The sequence below is a fragment of the Halichondria panicea genome, chromosome 5 (assembly GCF_963675165.1).
Source record: "Halichondria panicea chromosome 5, odHalPani1.1, whole genome shotgun sequence".
Lineage (NCBI taxonomy): Eukaryota > Metazoa > Porifera > Demospongiae > Suberitida > Halichondriidae > Halichondria > Halichondria panicea.
This window is the reverse complement of record NC_087381.1, coordinates 3,740,435-3,767,717: the sequence shown is the minus strand read 5'-3', so window position 1 is coordinate 3,767,717 and position 27,283 is coordinate 3,740,435. Positions and strand designations below refer to the sequence as shown.

Here is a 27,283-nt window from a genome sequence, read left to right as displayed (position 1 = left end):
CAAATGTGCTCTATATAATTATATCACTTACAAATCACCCAATACACGTAGCCATGACGAGAGGCATGCATGTAATAAAATACGCTTTAAAGCAGCTAAAAAAGCACATCCGTAAACCATACAACAAAAAGAATGACTGTAGATTCCAGCTCCATAAATAAACATCTAAATTAATAATCGTCATACCTATTGTCGACATCGTCAAGATGTCAGAGCTGAAGTCAAGAACTTCTGTTCAGTAGTGCACCTTCATCTGGTGATAGTCTGACAGTGTACAGGAGGTACGTTTTGTTTCTTCCTGAACGAGTGAGGACTTGAGCAAAATTAGTAGGACCAACTCTGCAGGGTAAAATAATGGCAAAGGTGTATAAATTAAACGAGGGCATGCAACATCGACCATTAAAATTCAAATCGTGGATAGAGAGGAGCGTAATAGCCAGGAATTTTTGCCATAATTATACCCTTGGGTCTTACGTACATACGTGGCCGAGAAGGGTCACCTGCCTCCGCCTTCCACCACAATGAACCGTGCAGCGCGGAAGTTTTGTTAAGCGCTCGCGGTAGAAGAGACACACAGCGCGCGCGGTTAATCGATGTTTTGGGAGGGCTTGAAAAGGTCTGATTTACTGTAAACAGCCGTTGTTTTACCGCGTTGGGTGGGGGAAACACATATAGCATATAGCAGCTAGCGCTCCTTTTTTTTTACCTGCTTGGAAAGCTAGATCTATCCAGCCAGTACATCAAAGTACATCAAAATTTACACCAGAAGGCTAATTTTCCATATCTTGCTGTTTTGAAGACTGCAATAAAAGGTCAAAAGTTGCAATTAAATCCTCCTGGATCTCTTCTCTCAAGCGTATAGCGGGTAATTTTTGTGGGGTAAAAAATTCATTTATCTGGAAAATGGTGATTTTCGTGAGTATATCTTTTCGTTTAGTCTCGTTGCCTGCACTGCATTCATACGTTATGGTAAGCCACGCCTACGTTAAAATTTCGTGGAGGTCAGCTAACCACGAAAATAACGAATTTTTCACCCCATGAAAATCAGACATCGTAACAGCTGGCTTGCGAGACTACTCAAGCTGGTTCGTCTGGGGCGCGATACCTCAACTGATTTCTGTTGTGATTATGAAGAGGATGAAGCTAGTTGTATATAAGCCCAGGGGCGCGAGGGTAAACTTTGTTTTACATGAAACATAAGGCCACGTGGTATTTAATCTATGGTTTAACCGCGCGCGCGGTGAGGCACGCGTTATAATGTTTTATGGAGGAAATGTGTGTGCATGCATGGAGAGATATACGGGAACTTGCAGAGAACAGTAGCTATTCAGCTGAGCCAAAAGTCTGCAAGCGATGATTTTAGCACTCCATACGATCCAGTTAATTTTATAATTATAGTTGTCCCCATTCCTCTCCGCTGCTCTTTTAATATGACATTGTGTATACCGGTGTTGCTGTCTCTCATCTACCATATTACTAATTGCTGGTGAAAAACCTTTGCAAATGAGCCAAATGAGCAGAAAACATTCTAGTAATACATGTACGTTCAGGACAAACACAACACCAGTCTCTGAGACTCAATCTGATCCATACTGACTGCATGTATGTTAAAATGTATCTGGTTAAGTCAGCCACAGTAAAAGTAGTCTACTTCAAACACATACCTTTAACATGAGTATTTGGGAATTTGATTGTGTTGCAATAAATTGGGTCAAGCATGCAGACAATGCGTGTCACGGTTTTCAAGGAGCCTCACTCAGTGACACTTACCCTCATGCATTCATAATTGTGTTTATTAAAATGCATGATTGTACGCATAATTATTTGTTCAAGTTGATTAACATTTATAAGCATTAGATTGAAACTATCAACATTGTAGTAAAAACAACAAACGATACTCTGCAAACGAAAAGAACTCACAACTGTGTACGCATAATTATTTTGTTCAAGTTGATTAACATTTAACTATTACATTGAAACTATCAACATTGTAGTAAAACAACAAACGATACTCTGCAAACGACAAGAACTCACAACTGTGTCTTTTGCATGTGGATGACACAAAGAATAGGAAAAACAACACACCAAATAACTCTAATTACTGTGATAGCCGGCCTGGTCTGTACAGTTTAAATCTACATCAATCTAAACAATTATTGCTAAATCGTTTTACTCGAGGAGGGGATTCGAAAAATTTACTGGTAGCATTGAATCCACCTGACTGTAACCCCCATGCATGGGCGTAATTATGAACTCATAATTATACCAACATCCCATCTATTCAGAAGCCACAATCATATATCCTGTGTCAGTATGATGGATCTCATGTATCACGGTTTCACGAACCTGTCTATTATAGAAGTAAATTATGATTTAGACCGGCTCACGCTGGTAACATGAAAACATGCAGCCTTATACGTTCAGTCTTATAATTTAGTTCAATCATTGTCTAAACCGTACACTATATACTGTCATCTGAAAACACAATTATTGTAATTAGCAATAGTATCTAGTGCTAGCTGCTATAGAGATCATCGATCATTGTGAATTTTCCAATAACAGTTCATGCAAATCAACGATTGTTGTAGTAACCACAGACACCGAGTGTGTTTCCGAAATCTCAGTCTCGTTATTGTCTTGAGTCTTCCTACGCCCAAGACAAAGCTTTTTCTTGCGAAATAAACACAATAGTATGTACATCGAATGAAAACAAACAATCCAAATAAATGTAAAGAGACAGACTCCCACAGAGAGACAAGTACTCACCAGTCTGATTTGAGAATCTGAAGTTGAGAGGAAAATGATGCATAAAAAGATCAAGTTCAGGAGATAAGAAAGCTCAAGAATACTAATATACAATTTTTTGTAAACACCACAAACAATCATGCAGAGTAGAACAGAAATCAGCAGCAGGATATCGATATTAACAACTGGATTAATTGCCTGAAATACAACTGTTGAAACAGCAAACAGAACACGAATGAGCAACGTTAGACCAACCCAAAACTGCCGCTGGACTTGCAATGGACCAGTGTAAGTATCTAGCAAAGGTTTGAAAGTTATCAATTTTCGATGAATGGAATTGAATGGTAGTTTATAGAGATGACGAGCAAATAGAAGTGCCATAGTATAGGGTAGCCATAAAAAGATGAGTACAAACAAGGCCATGAGGAAGAGAAATGCATGTTTGACTCCTAAGTATGGAACATTACCGTCTAACAACCATACCCAATTCTTGCCTTCAGGATTGTATTGTTGAAGTATTGCAGGACCTAAAACAAGCACAATAGTCCTCAAAAGTTTGGTGTACGAGAGTAAAAACATTGTGGTTAAAACTGGCAGCGTATTGTTCCCAAATAACTTTGTTGCTCGAGTCGAGTAGTGGCATGCCAGTACAATTAGCCCAGCTAAAGTCCAAATGTAAAAGGGAAAGACAAATTGGAGCCAAGTTTTAGAATATGAATTTAAACCATTGAAAAAACAGGTTTCAATTCCAAAGTCAAGATTCAACCAAGCAATGAAGGTTTTCATAAACAATACAATTCTTGAATCAATTTGGCTAGTCTCACCAGCAAAAAAAATTCCTTCATGTATCCAAACAGAATTTGCATAGAAGATAAGTCCATTAATTGTTCCGTGGGCAACAGTTAAGTCAAGCATCCTTATGAAAGATACAAGAGCTACACCAGCAACCATAAAAACAAGCAAAAGAGTAACGTGAGAATTTTCAGGACAATAGATACATCTAGAGCTGCCAATAGCCAGGCTGAGACCAGGTGGACAGCCTCCACAGAGAACCCCACTACGATTGAGAGCACACTGGCTGTCAGAATTGTTAAGATCAACACCAACTACATCTGACGTACAATAACCAAAGGGACAAAAGCTGTGTGCAGTAATAAACACCGAGAGATTGCTGTCTCGAGAGCCAATCCAAGTACTCCCGTTTCGATACAAAATCCCCACACCATTTTTAACAACACAATTGTGTACGTAGTCTCTCATGTTTTCTGCACAAAGACAAACATTGTCTTGGTAGTCAATTGCATGTAATTCGAGCCCCAATGGGCAAGGAAGAAGGAATGCTGTAACCACTACTGGTGCATTTAAATGCTTAGGGCGAATTCGTGATTTAGCAGTAAAACTAGTCAACTTCAGACTGTTTCTGCTATATATTCCATCAAGAAATGCTCTTTGTGATGAGGCAGCAATGCTGTCTCTAGACAAAATAAATGACACTTTATTGACATCCTTGTTTGCTGAATGCAGTGAGTATTCCAAATTAGTACATTTTTTATTGCTGTTTATTTGCTGAGAGTCTTCTCCTTCTGAAAGCTTAAAGGGCTTACTCAGCCTAGCTTGTGAGGCATACACTCCACCAGTAACTGTTCCAAAATCTTCTCCAACTATTACCAGACTGAGGTTAAACTTCTCCCCTGGCGTTATATACATGGTGAAATAAATGTAGTTAATGTTGTTGCATTGTGGCTTAGCTTCAGCATTGCATAGGCAGATTCGCTTTGGGTCAGAAGAAACTGATGAAAACGATTTTAATTTAGTCTGAAATTGAAAAATAGATTCTTGAACTTCATAGTTTTTTTCCTTGCTGTTTACAATGCAATCGTCTTGTAATGCAGCTCCATATATATTGTCACCTCCGATTTGTGCTAGGTTATCACTGAAAGTAATTGATGTATTTATTCGTGCTTTTCTGGTATCGAAGTTTAACTGATAAAAGCACTGCTTTCTTAATTGTGCAGAGTTTATTATCTGCTCAGATATTGAAATTGCACCTCCTATTTGCGTAGCAGTGTTGTTGATGAAACTAACTTGTGTATTTTTTTCTAGCCATATTGTCGATCTGCTCATTTGAATAGCTCCTCCATTGCTTCCGATGTTATTTGAAAATGTTGTAATCCCCGAGAAAAACATATTAATGTTTTCTGCTCTCAGTGTTGATATCAATGCTTGGTTACTATCAAAAGTGCTGCTACTGATACTAACATTCATTGGGCCTTTTAAGAACATCACATAGTCAATTACATGCGAGCCAACAATTGAAGCATTTTGAAGAAAGAGTTTTTGAGCAATTACATTTAGTTTGCTATGGAAGAACGAGCAATTTATGATTGATACCGCAAAACTTCGCTCTTTATTAATACTAAGGTCACTCAGATACATATTTTCCATACCATTGAAGGAGCAGTTGATGATTTCAAGAAATGCGTTGTCTGTAATACTTAAAACTCTTGGAACCAAATACACATTGACAACGTTTTTACCTGAGAGCCTAGTGTTTTGAATTGTAGCAGTTCCCTCAGCCGCTAAATTCAATTGCAAGAAAGTTGAGTTACCTGTTATTTGTACTTCATACATTTCAAATGTTTGGCTGTCTTTTGATGTGAATCTACTGACATAACAGCTGTCATCGATGTTACGATGGCGCTCAGTGGAAAATGTGAAACGGCTGTTTATGAGAAGAACTTCAACTATTCGAATATGCCTACTTCCATCTGAAGAAAACTTATGATTTCTAAAAGAAACTTTGTTTAAAATTGTCAAACACACGTCAAACGTACTTATGGAACCCCTTTGAAGCTCTACTTTCACAATTTCAAGCTTCTGTAGAGTGATGAATGATGCTGTAAACGTTTTTAGTACAACATGTGATCCCAATGAGTCATTTAATTTCGACAGCGTGAGCAGTTCAATTCCACTAAGTTCAAGACTTTTCCCAGGTGACATTTCATGAGAGCCGTCAAGAAACAGTAAATGGACTCGATCATTGAAGCCGAAATGAAGAAATTCATTGCTTGCATATTCGTCCAAAGTATGACAAGGCTTACTAGGAGGGCAAACAGGGTATGAGGAGGACAAACTTGGAGTTACATAGTATATTTCAGCGTTGCATTTTTGTATTAGTAAGGTGAGAACGACCTTAAACAACACAACAGTTACTGATTTCAATTTTGACATCACTTAATTGTCACTTGAAACTTGATTGTTGGATCTAGCTAAAAGGGTTGCTTTATATGGCAGTTGAGTTATCCGATGTCGTTTTCAAGATGAGTGATTGTTATAACAGACAATATTTTTTCACTCTCAATAATAACCTACAAATGGAAAACATAAAATTAATTCAGTGCTGCGTTGATAAATTAAAAATGGACTAGATCTATCTATAGATCTAGGTTATAGAGCCTAGATTCTAGTTAGCAATGGAGGGGCGGTGTCACTGACTGCATGCTTATTAAATAGGTCTGCTATAATTAATACTGGCACTATAGTATTATAATTATTGCGAAGATCCCTCAATCTTAGGCCTTGACTTCATACATATAATGTTACGTTCCATATAGCACTACTTCCACTAACTTTATAGGTAAAATCCTACACATTGTATAGCACGTCATTTTGAGTTTTTACCCTAAAATGCCAGCAAACAATGGTTTAAAAAGGAGATGGAATACATGTTTTGTACGTATAGGGTATGAGGGACAGGTTAAACCCCTTACCCCCCTACGTACCTGCAGTCTGTACAGTTTGCCATCCTTTCTGTAGGGGAATGACTGATCGAAGTGGTGTACCCACCGTTTGCTTGCATGGCCATCGATCTGTGAGAATGTGTCATGTGTGTGGGAGAGAAACATTCATTAGTAATTGAATAACTATGTCCACCAATGATAATACAAAAATAGGGTGTGTTAAATATACAAAGCCCGTACAGTACAAGCTTTCATTTCTTGTGGACTATTTTGTATACACTCATTAATTGTCGTGGCTAGTGATGGCAACAGGAGGAGCTTCTCCAACTTGGAGCACATACAATGGCAAATATAGATACGGGGCATCAGGAAAGAGGGAAGTGTTACTAATCACGTCCAACTTCGCTACCCAAGATGATGACGTGATACCAAGAAGGCCAGGGGGAGAGCTGAAAGATGATGAGACACGAAAACTGGAGAATCAAGGTATACCGAGAGACTGTCACCATGACGACCTGAGCATTATGAAAGCAAGATTTAGCCTAGACAAAACAGAGATAAGCATTGCTGAGATATTGAGAGATGATGGATCTTTAACATGTGAGCAGGTCACTAAGAAGATAACACAGCTACAGAACAACACTGACACATGTGGAGGTGAGGTCATCATACAATATTAATAACTATATGCATTGACTTGTTGTTTTGTAGTTATACTCTACTATGTTGGCCCTGGCAAGAAGGGAACGGGAGATTGGTGCTTCAGTGATGGCTTCATCAGCTTCAGGGATATAATGCACCTCTACCTACAGAATGCATACTTCAAAGGACGCGTTCTCTCCATCACCACTGATTGCAGCTACTCTGGGTGTTGGGTGAAGGAGGCTATGAGGTTCATGGATGAGCACGGAGTGGGACCTTGTGCACACGCTGCCAAGGAAAAGGGGATCCTTGTTAAAGTGTACGCATCATGCCTGGCTAATGAGATTCCTGCTGAGCTAGCATTCTCTGCTCGTTGTGTACAGAATGAAAAGAACATTGGAACTGTATCCTACTCTCCCGATACAAAGATTCACGATGGACAATACACCAGTAAACTTAACTTCACTGTAGTTCGATGCAAGAGAAAAATCGACCAGCCTTGCACAATGGCCCCTGGGTCAACCTGGCAACAGTGGAGTGCTGCAAAGAGAATCATGACCGTAAGAGACAAAGGTCGACCATCATGGCGCTACCTCCTGCTAGTGGATGATGAGGAAACAATCAGGAAATTCCATGACAGAACACAGGAAGAGAATGAAGGTGAGAGCAGTGCTGATGTAAGTTATTATGGCCAGATTTTAAAGAGTGGGTGGGGCCAGGAGCCATCTGAAGAAGCGCAGAAATGGATCAAAGAGCATTATCATGTGAACTATAACTATCAGGCACCATCTGAAGAAGACTGACATGTACCACAAAGTACACTACTAACACACAGCTTATAATTGTTGCTACATAACAATTATGTTCACCATGTATGTTTGGTTCGTACATACACACACGCTTGCTGCTACATATAGAGATTTGTGAAATTTTGTAGTACAACACTGATTTTGCAAACTTTTCCTGTCATCTTAATTGTTATAGATGGATGCATGTACCACGTATACATACGCCCCCTCACCTGACATTGGTACATGTTCCTGGGGCTCTGGTTGAAGTCAGAGAATGGAGTGAGTGTGGCTAGTGCACTGAACAAGCTCCCCTCGTCCAATTCAAGCTGGGGGTCAGGGGTCAAGGGTCATAGTACGTACACTCCAGACTAACGAGATTATAATTATTAGTGAATTTTGGGACACACAATACTCAGTTAGGTATGCAAAAAAGTAATTTAGGAGCACTCAGCATTAGTAGGTTTTACATAGGATTGGCAGTGGGTTTGCCCGTGTTTTCACATAATTATTTTGACTCATGTTCAAGGAAAGGCCACATCAAGGAACTGGCTAGACAGATATTTACGATTGCTTCCACGAGGCAGATGACCTCTCAGTCTCTACTTCTCTTACCTAGAAAATTCCGCCATCTTTAATGACTCAGCAATTGCGTTGTGGCCAAATAATAGATAGGCGTGGCTAAGAAACCGTGCGCCTGTGTGCCACAAACTGTCAGTGCAGTGCTTTTCCAGAGCCCGAGGTGTTGCTTTTCTTCACACTGTTCAGCTCCAGCTCCCTTTCTCTGACAGGTATGTTATACGCACTGGCTAGATATCATGCTATTAAAATAGCTGCCATTTAATACTGCATGATTCACAAATTCTCAAGGAATAATATTACTCTATAATAATTTCAGATATTCTAGAAGATATCTGATTAGCCTGTCTTCTCTTCTTAAACTTCTGTGCTGGACCTTAGGCCTAACCTACACACAAACCAGACCACCCCCTCACACAGTCAAACACAAACCAGACTACCCGCACACACACACACACACACAAACCTTTTGTTCTAAGACTGCCGGTGACAATCGAGGTCAGTGGAACAGGAGGACTCTTCAAAGGGTATGAAGTTGTGTATGGCCTCAGGGGATGCTTGTTGGTGGGTGTCTTCCTTATCAGAGAGGAGTGTCCACTCAAAGATGTGACCCCCCAGGGTGCTGAATATATTGCCTAAAGGGAGAGAGGCACAGAAATGAAAATAATTGTTTTTTATACACGTATTCAGTGTAAGAGCCAAAACAAGTTAGGTACAAAATTACTGGATTACCAGCCAACTTCGCCAACCTAGTGATGGATGACTATACACATTAACCCCTTTGAAACATACGTACTTTCCTTGTCACACTGAAATGCTCGGGCTCCTCCCCCAACAGCAACTCCGATCTCAACTCGCTCAATTGAGGCTACAAATACATCACAACGTAATGTCTGTGTGTGTGGCAGGATTTCAGAGAGAGGGGGGGGCGCCCTGGGATCCCCCCAAATTAATTATGTCATAACAAAATGTATGATTTTCTTCTTTAACTCTTTAAATACGTCTACAATCTCATTAAAAAGAAGTATACTAGTACATGTAAGTTGTAAAATGTCATGGCTTGAAACAAAAACTCAAATTGCAATTCAGATAATCATTTCAGCTAGACTGTATGCATAGTAAGACATCTCTTCATGTGCTCCTGACACTATGCCACACCCTACCCTTATGCCAGTACTTACCCCCTAGCAACACCACACCCCCTCACCGTATTGGTCAGCTCCAATGAATACTGGCCTGATGGCATGGTGATGACCTCCCATGCTTCCGTCTGTCCATCCGATACTCGACCAACAGTGGCAGAATGTACACATCCATGGGATGGTTGTAGCCTGGGTTGTAGCATCATGTTCTCAATGACTTAGCAGCTTGATGATATCAGGCTCCACCCCCTATCACGCCCTTTCCCTCACACGGACCTTGACCTTGGCCGTACCAGTATTGACGCCCGCCACCAGCACCATGGAACCCTGGAGAGGAGGAGGGGGTGGGGTGAGGTACGATACTAATTAATTAAAGGCACGACTGTAACAGGAGAGACTCAGTACACATGTACATGCATAGGGACAACATGGGCCAGAGGAGGTACGACACGAATACCTGGATTAGATTTGGTCACGTGCAAAATTCAACAGTAAAGTCATTATTGCAGATCAATTTTAGCAATCGAGGTACTCGATTTCACTGGTTTCAATTTATAATCAACATGTACGTTACAATAACTCCAAAACAATAATTATCATTAATGACAACAAATAAACTAGGAAAATATTTGCACTTTATTATTGCCATAACCAGACACATACACTACACCACACTGGTCTACTGCTATGCCATAAGGCCCATTGAACTGCCATGGTCCAAATGACTTGAGAAACACTCCCTCACACGTGAACACCGACACACGATCGTTTCCACTCTCCCCCACATACACCAGATCATCACTGCCCACACAGATGCTGCCAGGCCTGTCAAGTTCTCCATTTCCACTGCCTCTCTTCCCAAACTGCCTCAGATAGCCACCATCGGGTGTGAAGACCTGCACTCGAGCATTACCATATTCAGCCACATACACACAACCACTACGATCGGATGCAACGTCATAAGGAGAGCTGAACTGTCCATTACCACTGCCATAGCTGCCGAGCTTGCTGGAGAAGGTGAGGTCAGAGTTAAAGATGTGAACACGGTTAGCACCATGATCAGCCACATACACCTTTGCATTGACACTGTTGATACAAATACCAGTCGGAATGCTAAACTGCCCAGGACCATCGCCATTACTACCTACTGCTGCTATCAGGTCTCCTCCATGTGAGAATTTCAACAGTCGATGATTACCACGATCCACCACCAGAATGTTGTCATTACCGTCCACTGCCACACCACGAGGTCCCTTCATCTCCCCAACAGCTGTACCTCGAGTGTCTAATGTTTGCAGCTTGTCTCCTGCGTGGCTGAATATCGAGACAATACCAGCACCCTGTTCAGCAACAATTATCTCCCCAGCTTGGTTGAGAGCAACTCCCCAAGGTATCTTGAGATCATTGATAGTCTTGATAACAGTTCCTAGTTTATCAATTTCAATCTTGACTGCCACATCCATTGACGCAAAACTGAAGGGGGAAGAAAAGGATAAAAAAAAAGGATTTAAAAATGGATGTGTCAATCGTTTAATACTTTAAATATAGATATGATCAGCGGAATGAAAACTATACTATGCAGGCCTAAATAAACAAATGATTGATGGAATAGTTATTGTTTAATATGCTCACCTTTAGAAGCTAACCCTCGCTGTTGACATGAAACCAGAGTTATAAACCACAATCCTAATTATACACTGATCTTGCCAAGATTCTTGGTAAAGGATCACTTCAGCTGTAAATAATTATGAGTATGTATACTTACCTCGAATAAAGGTCGCGTGTTAGCTAGTCATTAACACATCATGTACAGTGTAGTGTAATTCTATGTTAACTGCAATGATAGATAAATATTAATATACCTATAGGACTCATGCGCTCAAAACATACAAAACCATATCAAAAATGGTTTTGCAATTAATGCATGTTTAAGACACATGGCAAGGTCTATAAATAAAATTATCTTGATCATGACTTATAATTACATGTACGCAAATTACAAGTAATTAATTTACAAAATTTCTCTAGTTTAGAAGTTGCTGATCTATTGTTCCTTATCCCTGCTTGTATAATTATTTGCATTAATCTTTTCTTGTTGGTAGTGACCTACTGACCACATGCAACCACTATTTGAAAGAGACTCAATCAGGTATGCTCTGGTTTGCTCTGTTTTCTTTGTCTAGCCTGTTTAAAAATTAATTATCTGGTTTATTGTTCGGAACTGCATGTTAGCTCTAACATCTGAACAAAGCTGAATTGTCCCAAGGCCTAGGGTGGCCGGATTACCGAGTGTCTATGCTGTATACAGCAGCCATGGTCTTTGGAAACAGATTAACACTACAGCCACAATTTGACTAAAATTGAATCAACAATATTATTAGATATGAAAATATTACTAATTTGACTGAATCTGAACTGCATGCACACACGACAAGAAAGGCTATACTTATACGTGACTTATACATTGATGCAATTGCCACGTCAGCATCAGCATAATTTTTGAGGCCCTAAAAGAAGTGCCTACCATTGCTGTAATTATTAATTTTAATAACATTTCTGGCTCTTATAAAAAGGCTTGTTTGACAACAGTTGCAGTGGCGGATCCGGACAGAACCCATCGAACCCCCCCCCCCCTTTTCATACAAGGACTGATAGAGATCAACTTACTAATTACTGTACTATTTTAGCTAAACTTGTGACTTCTATTGCAATGTGTGTAGTAGATTCTCTCTGTTCAAGCACTGTGCAGCTATAAAGTTTAGCTAGCTATAAACTGATAAGTAAGTAAGTAAGTAGCCATGGCCAGCTATAGAAAGGAAAATAATATATTATTATTTTTGCTGAGAATGCAATAACCAATTAACCAGATCTAACCACATGGTCCCCAAGGTTTTTTATAGAAAATGTAACTTTTGGAACCCCCTCTCAACATTTCACTGAGTTGTCTGACCCATAGCTACAGTCAATGAATTGTTCTCACAAGATAGCTCTCAACGGTACAGCTAGCTGAGCTAGACCACGCTCATGTCTATACTATAGCTTTAGATCCCACTTAAGTGTTTTTGCTTATTGTTGCTATGTGCTCTATTTCTAATAGAGCACTTGGCAACGTGCTCTATTAAATGCTTCAGGCTATGTACATTGTATTGTCATTTACAAGGAGATGCATATGTAATAACATGACTGTAGCTAGACGCACAATAACATAATAATTATATACAGTTTATAGAATGGAAGAGGGGAGCTCTATAGTTTTTTTTCTTTTGGCTTTGTTCGAGAATAGTAGGAGCCGCTTGTTTCTTGGGCAGTGTGCTGTGCTTGTTACTGCAAGGCTGCACGGAGGAGGATTCTAGCTTTGGCTTCTTCCTTTCGCTTTGTTCGAGAGTAATATAGGAGCCGCTCGTTTGCTGCAAATTCTATTATTGTACGCCCACTTACGTGGTTAATTAGAGTGTCATCGATTTGTGGTTAGCAGCTTGTGATGTCAAGCTAGCTTGAGTTTCTTCCTTTTGCTTTGTTCGAGAGTAGTAGGAGCCGCTCCTTTCTTGGGCAGTGTATTTACAGCAAGGCTGCATGGGGGAGGAGCTGGATGTAGGGAAGTGCTGGGATTCTAACTTTGGCTTCTTCCTTTCGCTTTGTTCGAGAGTAGTATAGGAGATGCTCATTTGCTGGGCTTGTTTGCTGCTTGAGTTTCTTCCTTTCGCTTTGTTCGAGAGTAGTACGAGTCTATGGCATACCAAAAGCATGCTAGGCTTGTTTGCTGCAAAAGCGGGGAGGAGCTGGACGTTTCCGTTTTATGGGTGGAGCTAGGACTATAATTTTCTCCATTTAAACTGTGACTTGAATAGACGCAGATTTAGTAGAGCCACAGAGATGCCAACTTTTCAGATATTAATTTTCAAAAGAAATGATGCAGTTGCTAGGTTGACTGGTTGACTGGTTGACTGTTGCTAAGGATTACGTAGAATATAAGCGCCACCATAAATAACACAATTTTTTGTGGTCTAAAGGATGCGCCACTCAAAAACAATTCCACTTCTGCAAAAGTGGAATTATTTTTCCTGGCTCTGTAATTTAGGGCAGTGCACAACTTAGATATAGTTTTCCAGACCCTATAATATATAAGTACATGTAGACTATAAGAAATACAGTGTCAAATCAAAAGATCAGTCGAATACAGTAGAATAGCAGTGAGTAGGACTCACATTGTTTTGACTGTTAACTTCCACAACACTGAGATGGCCAGGATCTATTAAACCCTCTTGAAAGTTGAGAAACAAACAAATTTAATATCTGGATGCAAGAGTGAAGAGATATCACATCTCACGGTCCGTGCATGCTTTCTTAGACTTACTATAAACTCACCTGGAGCTAATGATTTTTTTCTTCTGTCACTGCCCTGCATGGTGACTTGACTGCATTGGGGTCCAGACCATCCTGTCACAAAAATTGGTCCCCTGAAAATAATAGGTACACCTATGTTAATTTTGGTAAATACCCACAAATGAGTATGAATCGATCGACCGTGACTACCTTTACCCAAAGGAGGTACGGCACCTTTAACCTGCTATGCAAGCAGCAACCGAAATAATCACCACGAGAGTCCATTGGACACTGATTGGAGACAATAAAGAAATGTTTCGCTGGTCTAAAAACTTTATTAGGTGCTCACTCATGTGTTATGCACCTATCAACGTGTTGTGCCCCCCCCCCCCCCCCCCCCCGGGAGCAGTCTGGCCACGCCCTCCCCAATTTGTATTGGCTGGAAGGGTCGGGCTAACATATGGAAGATTTGACCACATTCCCCATTGGGTCATATTTCCCATGGTTAGAGATCGAGGGACCCCCCCCAGTCAACGCCCGCGAAAAGCCCACGTACTACACGCATGGTCACGTCATCAAGACCATATTGTGTTTCAATATTGTGTTTCTTCAAGCTGTGAAGTCTTTACTACGCAAAGCTATAGCCTCGGTTCTAGTTGGGCGTGGCCCGACCGTATCTGACGGGAGGTCGGGGGACACGCTTATATAGGATTTGTACTGCTACACTGAGAAGTCACCAATCAGATTGCAGTATTTCTGAGATAACGATATTCATGACTCAAATATTGATATTTATAACCGGACATGCGGTTTATAATTTTATTCTTACAGAGCAGTATTGCATAACACAGCAGTACAAATCCTACATAGCGTGTCACCCGGCCACGCCCAGCTACCTCGGTCCCAGGCTCTCCTTTTCTGTTTTTGTCACAATCGTTCAATCAGGAGTGCATGAATTAATTAGAGGAATAATTATAAACGGTTATAGCAACGTTGTAGGTCTAGATCTATAAGTATGCACTTGATTCCAACAATTACTTCAAACGGCCTCCAATTAAAATTAAAATTTGACCTTACCCTGGGTAACTATATACCAACTACAAACTAGCAAGTACGAAGTAGATTTATCAAGTATCACCTTTGAACTACACGAGTTAAATATACTCAGGGCCGCTGCAGTATGGGCGTATATTTAATGTGTTCTGTGCTCTCTTATACATGTTACTTTGTAGATCCTTTCAGTGCTTCCATTCATCAGTATGTGGGAGAAGTGAAATTAAACCATTCAAAATAACCCGAATTTATGCCAATGAAGACGGAAGTACAAAGTTTGGAACATTCACTGTATCTATGAAAGGATCAGGTAAATAAAGGCTATAATTATAATACATTGTATGAAAAAGTATATGTATGCATTATACACTTACGTATATATATATTATACGTCTATAACATGCAAATAATTATAAACTACAATGTATTAATTATGGATATCGCAGTGTACAAACCTGCTCATGTTAGTGAATCTCTCACTGACCACGCTTGACATAATGCAGGTGATATAGGCTATCTCTCAAAGTTGGTGAATGCTACTGGTGTCATGTTTCGACTGACACCTTCCGACTATCACTACTCATGGCATCACGCTCCTCGGCGTCAGTTTATAGTGAATCTAGACGCTGATGTGGAAGTGGAGGTCAGTTCTGGAGAGAAGAGGGTCATTAAACAAGGAGAGGTGTTCTTTGTAGAAGATGTCACAGGTGAATATACAAAATTGGTCACCTAGCTGCATGGTTATTGGGAATGATACTCATAATTTTAGCCTCGAATCCACACCGATTTTAATCGGCGTGGATTCGAGACTAGATACTCATAGACTCGATCCCACGCTCACTTAATTAATTCCTTTGAGATGGCCTGCGTGTGAATTAAGGAGGCTAATTAGTATAATTAATAGTATGGCTAAGCACGAGTATAGCCATACTATACATTGTTAATCGTTTGTGATGCAGTTTTAAGGACACTTTTAAGCTGCAGTTTCAGTAAAAAAAATTAGCCGCGGCCGTTATTCGATTGTGCGGTCGTTAAGGCAGTAATTGCACGTCGTTAATGACGACGTGCAATTACTGATACGCGATTAATCACTGTACGAATCACAGTGAATAATAGGACAACATGCGATTATGCATGTAACTATAGTATATATATAGGCCTTGATAGGTGTAATAATAGGATTACATTAAGTTTTGCATAACGATTTTAAAATGGCTGAAGGTGATTAATAATTAAGTCAGCAAAATAACAGAAATCCGGTGCATGTGCTGTCTAGATCGATATACATACTTTTGCAGGTACTATACTAGGCCCTGATAATGCTTTTTTTCCACCTATTAATGATTGCCTATAATTATATATTATTCATAAAGAAATGCACGATTATTCCCCAAAAATGTGACATAATAATTATTAAGACGTAGACATAAACCAGCACTCAACTGACATTATAGTATTGTGTCGGCCATCATTACAATAATGATCTATATAATACGATTGTAACAAAAGATAATCTTATTCAATTCAGGTAAAGGACATTATTCAAAATCAGTTGCACAACAGGCAAGACACTCCTTGTTTATCCCTGTGAGTGATGATTTTAAGGCGGAAGATATTGACTGAAATGTTTGCACCCCAGAATTACACATGCACATGCAAGATCTACCTTTTTTAGTATGTTTGTTCTCATGCATGAACGGGCACACTTGTATCAATTGTTTAATAATTATACAATAATCACAAAATAAAATGCTGGTACTGTTTTCTATAAATAATAGGTACACACAATTTAATGACTAGAACAGGGTCCCTACTTGCCAAGCTGGCTCTTTAAATGTTGCAACAGTTCAAAGTACGCTGTACCAAACTCTGTGCGGTCTTCTATCAGCTTGCCTATGAACGCCAGGCGATGAGGTCCATCCTCCCTATGACAATAAATCATAAATTATAGCCACAACCGGTGACACAATAAACCATGGGTCCATTTAGAGTGTACACCATTTAAGGGTGTTCTAGATGTTGTTGCCATAATACACAGACCCATCATCCCACCCCACTACACCAACCTTATCTCATATCATCCACCATTTCGTAGCTACACCACATAATTATAACCCTTACAATTGTACATTCTGACACTGGAGTGAAGGAATTTGTACACACCTGATGATTTGTAGAGGCATGAAATGCTGTCTTGAGACACGGATCTGACGAACAAACTTCCTCACTAGTTCAGAAAATTCATTCTCTTCAGTGGGTAGCTCAATCTAAAGACAACAATGCTTTGTTAACAATAATACACGTACATTGTACGTATGTAACCTAAGTACAACGTACAATAATTAGTGCATCACGTGTACACATTGTCACAATACTTCCGTACTTTAATGATTAACCACACGATTATTTAACTAACGATGGATTCTGGAATGGCTCCATAGTGTGGTACTCCCAAAACCGCTTGAATGACTTCGACAGGACATTCTTTGCACACCCAAATGTAGATACCCTGTGAAAATTGGTTTAGCTATACAGTATGGATCGTTGCAAGTACAATTACCATGCCATAGTCCATAAGGAACATCCCGTATCTGGTCACTTTCTCTGCAGACAGCTTTAAAATTGGAGGAGCTATAAGCTGCTTGCCATCCTCGCTAGATTTGACGTCCTGGAATGGGATGTACATGTAGTTCAAAATGTCACAAAGGGCAACATGACGTACTGCATTTTTTAATTTTGGATAACACTTATGTTAATGTAAAATGTATGTCAAGGACAATTAATACATACGTACACCACACAATTATATAACAACAGCGTGTACATATCATTATGTAATACTTACCTGCTCAGACAGAGTATGAAGGGCATACAGTCTGGGATATATAGTGCACGAGAGGTAGTCGAGTGGTAGAGTTTTGATGAGATTCATTGCTTGAGTTCTGGAATCGTATGAGCTTTTCTGACTCAATGTAAAGGCAGTCTGAAAATCACCACAGTAGAAAAACAATTAAAACTGGCGCAAACACGGGAAACAATCAGTCATAATACACTACTGACAGTATTCGATACAGAACACTTGGCTGCTCATATTCATAGCATATTCAAAGCCACTATCCACTTATCCAAAATTAATACTGGTTTCCTGTTCATGCACTTACATTTTTGATGAGCGCTAGAGTGAACAAAGGCAGCAATCTAATGGACGCAGGCAAAACAAACTGAGAAGACTGCATTGAGCTGCAACAGTTGGAGCGATACACTTTGGTGGCATCAACAGCCACATTCATTATAGCCTGAAGAATGAGAGAACAACTCCATACTAGACATACTCGAAACAATTTTGCACGGGTTAAAGGACTTTTAGTGTTGCCTTTACATTATTTAATAAAGCATATAGACACAAATGCTAGACTAGGGTTTAGGTACATGCATTGAGTATACATTGTACATGACCGTGTAGATCCATTTTAATTAAGCTATTGCATTTCTACTTACGTCTCTGGCATCTCCGAGTGTAGCACTAGAGGATCGATCAACAGCTGGAGGAAGTGATATATATACCCTTGCATAATCATGGATAATGATAATGGTATTAAACATGCAGTCGACCATAAGGTCTGTGCCATGTTTATTAAAGAGCAAAATACGTTACCTACCCATGTTAGCCAGAGTTCCAGTGATGGCTTTAACGTTTAGTCCAGCATACACTTGAGGCAGTTGAGTAGCCACTGGCAGGCAGAGAGTGTGCACTCGGATTCTTCTCTCACCTGCACATGTTAGCAAAACTATGAAACACTCGGGGGGGGGGGGGGGGGGCTATCTATGCAGTTAACACTACTGTGCACGATCTGACAACCGAATTAAAACAATAGTGAAGCTAAAGACTACTGCGTTACAGAGAGCGTACTAGTTACAGCTGAATAACCAAAACAGTCTACCGGTTGAAATTTCACACAGAAAGAACAAAAACCGATTAGCAGCAAGTACTAACTACACTGTACCGTCCCCTCACCCCTGCTGGACGTGTAGAGCAGTGCTGCCTGGAAACAGACGGTGCTCATGTCCTTGAGGCTCTCGTCAATGGCTATGTTGATAGTGTAGCCATGGTCAGGATTTACATTGGGCAGAGAGAGCAAGTCAGTCGACCGAACAAAGAAGTTGCCATGGAACGTGTGAAGGCTTAAACCTGAGATTCATAAAAGTGTTGTCCCACAATTTAAACACATACTAGGTAATGTACATGCATGTAGAGTACAGAGCTGACATGTTAAATAGAATACATGCATGCACACGTACATGTAACACTACAGTGACTAACTTACCGTCTGTGCATCGTATTCGCATCACTGCTTCGTATCCAATCTTTCTAGTCAGGTAACGTCTGTGGAGATAGAGCTAACAATGACTCTTTCATCATTGACACCTCTAAAGTAGATCACACACTCAAACATTATCTTCCTCATGAAATAACCCTTGTACAAAACATACATAATTGTACATGTAAAATCTACAAGTACATTGTTGTATGAATTAATGCATGGGAACAGGAAATGTGCAGCATAGCAATTAAGAACAATATCCTAAAACTAATGCTCACAATACAGCACCCGCTTATAAACATACATGATGCAGCTTAGCCTCCTTCGCAGGCCTTCCTTTTTTTCAGTTATAATTTTGTTTCTGTTGTTTGTCACAATGTTCACACCATACGGGAATAATTGGAGGGAGCAAAGAAAGAAAAAAGGAAGCCACTAAGAAAAAGGAAGGCCTGCCCCGCTAAGTCTTGTGATCTGCTACTGACGTAGCCAAATTTAATTGAGCGTGGGCAAGAGTAAACCGCAATATCTGTCCTCCCACACACTGTGACACAGTACTTAGAGCGTATTTACCAGGAACTAGAGGCAAAGAGTGTGTGAAGCTACAGAACACAGTATGTAGAAGTTAGCTCTACAAGATGAAGCATGAAAGGCTAGAGTACTACTGTATCTGATAATAGCACTTGTCAAAAGGACCTGGGCAAAGAAGGAACCTATCCCAGATCCTGGACAACTCACAGCAATACTTCTGACATGCCAAAATTGACAGATCCCTTCATGTCATCAGAAGGAATGTTTTAGTCCAAGTCATAATAATAATAATAATAAGATTGCCCTGGAACAATCACACTATCCAAACTAGAAGGGCAAGGGCGACCAATTTTATCCTCGGATAATTACAGTAGAACTACAGCAGAACTACAGACTACAAGACTCGCCTTATCAAACTCAATGTGCTCCCACTCTCAAGACCTTACGTTCGACCCAGTCGAGTGTTTTAAATTACAGCAGACAATGTAGACCTGAGTGCTTATCTGCAGGTATTATTTCCGTATCCACTATAGAGCTGGTTCTACTGCCAGAAAGTTTCCAAAAGGAGCAGAACCTCTAATACTACTACAATAGGATTACACGACTATGGAATTGACAGGACCCTATCGATCTTCAATCTATTACATGTATTGAACTAAGGGAAAATTCGACATTGGTGCTCGTGCCCCTGTGAAAACTGTCTCATGCACACAAATTAGTATAGTTTAGTCACTCTGTCAGTACTCATGAGATCACAACCTTGCAACATTGTCATGTCATTTTACACTGTTTCTAGACTAGACTACTGCTCAATAATAACTCAAGCCTCAATTTGAGGCTTGAGAATAGGCTCAAAGATAGACCTTTAGTCTTCAGACTTCACTATGCTAGGTATTAAAGCCATCGTCTATGATAATAATTATCTCCAGACTTGCATATGAAGTAAGTCTACAATGCGTAGGCATCCTGTGGCTTTGTTGCCTGTCAGGCTCCGCCCATCTACTGAAAGCCCACGCTCATTTTCACTGTGCCACCACTGTGCCACCGTCACGCGACTTAGCGAGGCAGGCTTTCCTTTTTCTTAGACGGTTCGTTCTTTCTTTCTTTGTTCCTCCAATTCTTACCGTATTTTATCTTATTGACCGTGTGACAAAGAACAGAAAAAGGAGAGGCTGCAAAGGAGGCTAGATGCAGCTTACCTGAAGTCTTTTTCAAACCTCTGCCGTACTACTGGTTTAGAGTGGTGAAAATCAGGGTAGTAGAAGACCTGACCGGAGGAGAACTTGGAGATACAGGCTGCACAAAGACAACAACAGCAAACAATGCACAGACTGGCAATCAAGACAGGGCTAGGAGAGTGTACATGTGTGATGCCTGAGAACCAGTTACTGTACACCATGCAATTACATGTTAATTTTATATGTAACAGTGTACATGTATAAAATTGTACCAAACTTGGCTCCTATTTAAGTACATGTACGTGTGAAACCAATCTCGAAGCTACAGGACAAGACGAAGCATCTTGTGCTATAAGTTGTGTACTCACATATGGTGGGTAGGTCAGTGAACAGGCTTGAGAAACTAAAGAGGTCCACCGCAATCTGCTGAGAGGAGCACTCTAGAGCCAGCTTCTTGTAGAAGTCTGATCCAGGAGACATGTTCAATGTATTCTGTGCAGGTGTAAATGTATTGCACATACTTCTCACAGACATCATAACGAGCATAGACTAACACATGCATATACACTACTGACTAATTGCAATCAAGTAAGTCTCTTTTGTGGGACCAGTATAAAAGCTGCACTAAGGCTATCTTATTGTTCACTGCAAACAAGAACATGTTGTGCTGTTGTACTGCTTGAACTCACCATTTTCATAGAGCTAGGTGCCACGTCTCGATACTTAAGAGAGCCAGGTCCAATATTGGGAAGATTGGATACTATCACCGTCACTCGACCACCAATGGGATGCTAAACAACAAACAGCTGATATTACGTTACAGGTACACAAGTAGATGTGCGTCATGCTGTGTATTTGCGAGGTTACATGTACATGCGGGCCTAACTGCAATTAACACATTAATTACAATTATACATGCCTGCTACTATTCGTCCCAAGGTAACAGACATAATTTTACAATTTAAGCAAATGAGTCTGTTATTAAACATGCATGCAAGCACATACAGTGACACCGTTGAGACTGACCAGTAGCTTAGTGGCAGCCTGCAATGCTGGGCCCAGTGCACACTGGGCATTCTTGTTGCCGGCAAACATCCGAGGAAGGTCCTCCAAGAGAGTCCGAATAAGCTGTGTATAGATTATAATTATATTATACACAATGAGTATTTAAATTGGGGTGCATGTGGTTGACAACACATCTTATGCATATCATTCTAGCATTGTAGCACACGTACAGTGTACCTGTAGTTGTGGTTGCTGGAAGTGACTTGCATGTAAGCAAAACATGTTATTCTAGCCAAACTATGCCATAAACTTCCATTCTATTGAACCTACCTCTTTAGACTCCTTCAAACTGACCAGCAAAGAGTCGGGAGAGGGCAGGAATATATCTAGTGTTCAAATAGACAATCAGACACTTGTACTATACAATGTACGTGTACTGTGTAAGAGAATGTACCATGCAACAAGCACATGCATATGCAAGCATTGCGTTTGGCTAATTTTAAGGCTCCAAAAACATTATGAGAAATACCGCGATTTCAATGAGATTGTTGTATAGGCCTTGACTAAAGCTAAACATTGTGCGATACAAAAATATGTGACATGATTTGCCGCTCGCATAGCATTAATTATCACGCATTTCTAGCACTATGGTACATGTATAAGAAGGGGACTAAACTGGAGGACAGTCTTACCATCAACATCTGACACAACGAGCATTTGAGGTTGAGAGAGAGATGACTGCAAAGACATAACATAACGTGTAAAAACATAAGAACACGTAAGATCAGCACATAGATGCAGTAAACTCAATACAGTTAATATGTTAACACTGGATGCATGTAAATTGTATAGCCCTACACAGTAGCTTAAATAGGACATACAGTAATCATCAGCTAAGAAGGTGGAAAACTGACGCCAAAATTGTGTAGCTAGCTTTGCCAAAAAAGTGACGAGCTAAAACTTTGGGCACCACAACGACGAACGATTGGTGTACACACCTTGAGGTTGTAAAAGTGCAGAGTATTGTCAAATGTCATGATTCCTACTTGGGTCCTGGCATCCCCCGGCAGGCGATCCAGGTTGTCCAGAAGAGTGCGACACACAACACCAAGCACACCTGTGTACAGATAGGAAATGAATTTACCAGAAACCAGAAAGACGTACTGTACATGATCAATGTATGTACATATAGTGTACGGGTACATTAATTATGTCTGTATATAATGATTGAGTACCTTTCTCAATGGTGTTGTAGGTGACATCAATCACAAAGAAGTAAACAGATGGTTGAGGAGGCCGAACCTAAATGTGCAAGTACAAAGACATTGACATGAGGATTAGTACACACACATGCATTTAACTGTACATGTGTACATGCTGATCGAGACACTACAACAGTTGTCTACAAAAGCAAGTACACTTCATGTACGTAAGCTAGTTAGTTGAAATTAATATCACCTCTATATTCAACACCAGTTGGTTAATTAGCTTACCATATACTCTGATGGTGCGATGTACTCGACTGATGACCTTTTTAGCTCGAGGCGGTGCGTCCGGTCGCCATGTTTTCCCGTGTGAGGGTTGTAGTCAAAGTCTTCAGGCACTGGTGAAGGTTGTGTGCAGTGGAGGGTGAGCGTAAACAACAACAATCAATCACATGCACTACATGTAGCTCCCAAATAAACAGGAAATGAAGGAAGTATATGGATGTTTCCATGCCAATTAATGGCAGCGCCGGGGTGTGTACTGTACATGTATGTGTACTGTACATGTACAGATTTGATGGTGAATTTGTGATACCATGCACAAACAGAATAATAAGCTACAATATGTACCTGTACACTAGCGTGAAGTACATTTGTACTCACATGTGTTGGGCCTGAAGCAGAGATTGCAACGCCAGTGTCGGGAGTCCACGAAGGTGGCAAAAGGGTTAATGTAGGTCCGACACATTCGACAACGCACTATGACGTTGGGGTGCAATACTGGGCACTCCTGGAACATGAAATGGACAGACACAACGTATAATGTACTGTGCACACATGTAGTGCTGTATGAATGTGCATTTATTACAGATCATTACTGTATACTAAGACTACATGTATGTGCATGCTGACTAACTACAATGTACTACAAGCACACTGTACATGTACAATGTAATTCTGGACAAAATATATTTCAGGGGAAAAGAGGAAGTCTGCCAATTTAATAAGTGCTAGTGGGAAATTTGACACTAAATTTGTGTTAGAGAAACAACAAGCAAAGGCAGACATTTTAACTGTAAGTTAAAATGAATAAAAATAAGTGCAAACTGTACTCACGTTGTTGGGCATGTCTTTGAACGGGTGGATGTGAATGGCCAGAGGCAGTTTGAGCTTGTTGAGCATACTACTGGTAGCAGGCACTGCACTCATTGTGGAGCAGAACACATTCTCCTTGGGGATATACCGAGACAGGTTGCCTGGCAGCACCGTAGGGGGTGCTGTGATTGGAGTGGCAGGAAGGATGTCTCTAGTCTCAATGATGTTCACAGGCTGAAGGTTTGGGTCATTCTGTATAGAGCAAAACATCGTTTGTAATACGGCATTTGCAAAATTCATACAGCCAGTTATACTAGCTTACAAACATGAAAGTGGAAGATCAAGTTGAAGGTCGAGTCTTACACAAGAAATGTGTTTTAGTTTGAAGCTACAGTTGTGCCGAGGAGAGAAAATAAATGTAGGTTTAAGCCTTCTTCCCAGGCTAATTTTTCTAAACTGAAAAGTAGGCCTGGCATTGTTTGTATCTGGGTGTGGTTAGGAACTAATCTAAGAAGAGACTTTGTGCCCATCTTGTTTCTGCTTCCTCTGCAGCAGCGTGCATACAGATTACTTTTATCAAGAGTATATAATAGAGAGAGAGTATCAAACATAGGCATACTGTACATCAGAGATATGCGGAAAGTAACGTGACTTCCTGTATCTGTCATGGGCTTGGAATTTGCACACTGACCAATCCAAGTGTGGGTGATGTAATCTCGACATGTACGTGTAGGCATATTTTGTATGGCTATTGTGCTCACTCACCAGGGCAGCAGTTGTAGGTCCAGGTGCACCAGGGCTGGCGGCCATTCCCGGCTGTGGTCGAATTCCAGATCTCAGACCCAGGTGTGCCCCAGACATCATGTCAGCTTGTTCAGGAGGGGGAGGGTAGCCCGGAGGACCAGCTAGTTGACCAGCCATTGGGGGCCCAGTACCTACAGGCGGTCCCATTCCAGTGGGTGGTGGTCCCATAGGTTGTCTCATTCCAGTAGGGGGTGGTCCCATAGGTTGTCCCATTCCAGTAGGGGGTGGTCCCATAGGTTGTCCCATTCCAGTAGGGGGTGGTCCCATAGGCGGTCCCATTCCAGTGGGTGGTGGTCCCATAGGTTGTCCCATTCCAGTAGGGGGTGGTCCCATAGGCGGTCCCATTCCAGTGGGTGGTGGTCCCATAGGCGGTCCCATTCCAGTGGGTGGTGGTCCCATAGGTTGTCCCATTCCAGTAGGGGGTGGTCCCATAGGCGGTCCCATTCCAGTGGGTGGTGGTCCCATAGGTTGTCCCATTCCAGTAGGGGGTGGTCCCATAGGCGGTCCCATTCCAGTAGGGGGTGGTCCCATAGGTTGTCCCATTCTAGTAGGCGGTGGTCCCATAGGTTGTCCCATTCCAGTAGGTGGATGTCCCATAGGCAGTCCCATAGGTTGTCTCATTCCAGTAGGGGGTGGTCCCGGTGGTGGCCTCATTTCGGAAAGTGATGCGATTCCAGTGGGTGGTGGAGGTCTCATTGCAGTCATTGCAGAAAGTGGCGTTGCCATGCTAACAAACGAAGGTGCTCCTGTATTGTTGCCTGTAGGTAATCCCATTCCAGTAGGAATTCCAGTCACAGTCGATGAAGTCCGAGATCCCATGTGAGATGCAGTCCCTACTGAGATAGGTTGAGAAATAGGTTGTCCCATTCCAGTTGAAGGTGTACTCATTCTTCCAGATGATGATATTCCTGCACCAGGTGATGGTCCTCTCATCATATTCGATGGTTGTCTCGGTCCAGTAGGAGGTATTCCAGTTCCAGTAAGTGGTTGCATTCCCGTCGGTGGTGGTCCTTGCACAAGTGGTTGTCTCGTATTAGTTGTTGGATGGTATGGTTGACCAGGTTTAGGAGGGGGTTGAGATATAGCTGGATTGGTTGCATTCATCTGAGGTGTAGGCCCTTGGTATGTGGGTGCAGTAACTACAGGTTGTCCAGGGGCAGGGGGCCTACTGTTTATCGGATAGTTGCCAACAGGCTGTCCGGGTGTAGAAAAATTGCCTGAGGGAGCATGAGGTAAAGGATACTGTACTTGTGACACTGGGGCAGTTCCTGGGGAGGTCAAAGCACTCAATGAAAACAACCAGGTGGCATTGAGCTATTGAGGCCACAACCAAATTTCATTGATAAATACACATCTACTAAACTCTCAATAAAGAACCATTTTCACACTGTACTGTACGAACGAGACTGAGTTTTCACCAAGCATTGCTAACACAGGACCTCACTTCTTTTACTGAAGGTTTCCTGCATTACGTTTAAATGTATATAGCTCTGGGACGAGCAGGCCAACCACACTTAAAAAGCAAATACACTAAGAGCGTTCCCTCACGTAATAGTATCGTTGGTCAATCGATCTTCCTTTAAGGAAACACTAACAAAATTAATATCGAAGAACAAGGTGACATTGATTATTACACATCTCTAAATTCACACTGTATCAACAGACGAAATTTAGCTGAACAAGTTTTCAACAAACGTTGCGAAGTAATTTAAATGTCCAAATGTCGTATATTTATAGCGGTATATATTTATTATACCTGGTGGCCGAACTGTCATTTGCTGCATTCCAGTCATGACTCCACCAACTGAACCAGTATTCACTGGTCGACTATCTGTATGGGGCTGATGGCCATATCCTGGTGTCATTTGAGAGCCTTGACCAGGGGCCAATGAGGGTTGAGCATAGTTTGGCTGAGATGGATATGTTCTCTTCGACATCTGCATAAATCAAACATCACACGTAACAAAATAAATTTACATGTTCTTACCTTGCAATGATGATGCTAGCTCAGTTCTAGAATGCCATAAAGGGTTGCATTTACTACATGCACAGGACCTCTGTTCCACCACAGAACATGTGGGGCCGGCTGGGTCCATGTGATAGTCATGTGAGCAGAGAAAAATCAACAATGGCA

General features: G+C 41.0%; 4 protein-coding genes across 12 annotated transcripts; 2 read left to right on the top strand and 2 right to left on the bottom strand.

Moving 5' to 3' along the window:
• Positions 1-80: 80 nt before the first annotated feature.
• On the bottom strand, positions 81-14,190 carry LOC135336043 (E3 ubiquitin-protein ligase TRIM71-like). Of its 7 annotated transcripts, none has more exons than XR_010394660.1 (10): positions 14,176-14,190; positions 14,002-14,093; positions 13,842-13,929; positions 11,269-11,371; positions 9,702-11,109; positions 9,291-9,427; positions 8,531-9,129; positions 8,149-8,244; positions 6,528-6,614; positions 5,980-6,113 (listed from the first exon to the last, which is right to left on the bottom strand). XR_010394660.1 is itself a non-coding variant. In XM_064531816.1 (8 exons), the coding sequence occupies exons 4-8, from the start codon at positions 9,840-9,842 to the stop codon at positions 236-238; spliced, it is 573 nt and encodes a 190-aa protein (XP_064387886.1). In that variant the 5' UTR covers positions 9,843-11,109; positions 11,269-11,371; positions 13,842-13,929; positions 14,002-14,136; the 3' UTR covers positions 81-235. The 7 variants fall into 7 exon arrangements, 3 of the variants coding, with proteins under 3 accessions (XP_064387886.1, XP_064387887.1, XP_064387885.1); XR_010394658.1 differs by having other exon boundaries at positions 14,170-14,184; XR_010394661.1 differs by having other exon boundaries at positions 13,842-13,897; positions 14,170-14,184.
• Positions 6,686-8,046, top strand: LOC135336024 (uncharacterized). The gene is made up of 2 exons (XM_064531793.1): positions 6,686-7,142; positions 7,197-8,046. The coding sequence occupies exons 1-2, from the start codon at positions 6,788-6,790 to the stop codon at positions 7,928-7,930; spliced, it is 1,089 nt and encodes a 362-aa protein (XP_064387863.1). The 5' UTR covers positions 6,686-6,787; the 3' UTR covers positions 7,931-8,046.
• On the top strand, positions 14,147-16,685 carry LOC135336069 (uncharacterized). Its single transcript, XM_064531845.1, has 4 exons — positions 14,147-14,300; positions 15,192-15,322; positions 15,516-15,719; positions 16,541-16,685. Exons 1-4 carry the CDS (start codon positions 14,206-14,208, stop codon positions 16,633-16,635), a joined length of 525 nt encoding a protein of 174 aa, XP_064387915.1. The 5' UTR covers positions 14,147-14,205; the 3' UTR covers positions 16,636-16,685.
• A 33-nt stretch (positions 16,686-16,718) lies between these two features.
• Positions 16,719-27,275, bottom strand: LOC135335891 (protein transport protein Sec24A-like). 3 transcript variants are annotated; one of them, XM_064531557.1, is made up of 25 exons: positions 27,137-27,275; positions 26,906-27,086; positions 25,485-26,417; positions 25,111-25,439; positions 24,367-24,597; positions 23,914-24,040; positions 23,539-23,648; positions 23,281-23,347; positions 23,044-23,162; positions 22,738-22,783; positions 22,376-22,431; positions 22,067-22,168; positions 21,730-21,831; positions 21,409-21,532; positions 21,062-21,158; positions 19,338-19,396; positions 19,028-19,201; positions 18,672-18,782; positions 18,511-18,554; positions 18,174-18,308; positions 17,858-17,995; positions 17,573-17,680; positions 17,429-17,521; positions 17,176-17,279; positions 16,719-16,937 (listed from the first exon to the last, which is right to left on the bottom strand). In XM_064531557.1, exons 2-25 carry the CDS (start codon positions 27,084-27,086, stop codon positions 16,823-16,825), a joined length of 3,705 nt encoding a protein of 1,234 aa, XP_064387627.1. In that variant the 5' UTR covers positions 27,137-27,275; the 3' UTR covers positions 16,719-16,822. The 3 variants fall into 3 exon arrangements, with proteins under 3 accessions (XP_064387627.1, XP_064387625.1, XP_064387628.1); XM_064531555.1 differs by having other exon boundaries at positions 25,111-26,417; XM_064531558.1 differs by having other exon boundaries at positions 25,111-26,366.
• Positions 27,276-27,283: the final 8 nt, after the last annotated feature.

Bases quoted from the DNA above. Each gene is read 5' to 3' on its own strand.
- LOC135335891 (XM_064531555.1), bottom strand. From the start codon at position 27,086: ATGTCGAAGAGAACATATCCATCTCAGCCAAACTATGCTCAACCCTCA. The intron at 26,418-26,905 runs GTATAATAAATA...TGACCTCCCCAG, and splicing joins AATGACAGTTCGGCCACCAG to GAACTGCCCCAGTGTCACAA. The intron at 23,163-23,280 runs GTACTCAATCAT...ATCTGTACACAG, and splicing joins CTACAACACCATTGAGAAAG to GTGTGCTTGGTGTTGTGTGT.
- LOC135336024 (XM_064531793.1), top strand. From the start codon at position 6,788: ATGGCAACAGGAGGAGCTTCTCCAACTTGGAGCACATACAATGGCAAA. The intron at 7,143-7,196 runs GTGAGGTCATCA...GTTGTTTTGTAG, and splicing joins CAACACTGACACATGTGGAG to TTATACTCTACTATGTTGGC.
- LOC135336043 (XM_064531815.1), bottom strand. From the start codon at position 11,099: ATGGATGTGGCAGTCAAGATTGAAATTGATAAACTAGGAACTGTTATC.
- LOC135336069 (XM_064531845.1), top strand. From the start codon at position 14,206: ATGCAAGCAGCAACCGAAATAATCACCACGAGAGTCCATTGGACACTG. The intron at 14,301-15,191 runs GTGCTCACTCAT...GTTACTTTGTAG, and splicing joins TGGTCTAAAAACTTTATTAG to ATCCTTTCAGTGCTTCCATT. The intron at 15,720-16,540 runs GTGAATATACAA...TATTCAATTCAG, and splicing joins CTTTGTAGAAGATGTCACAG to GTAAAGGACATTATTCAAAA.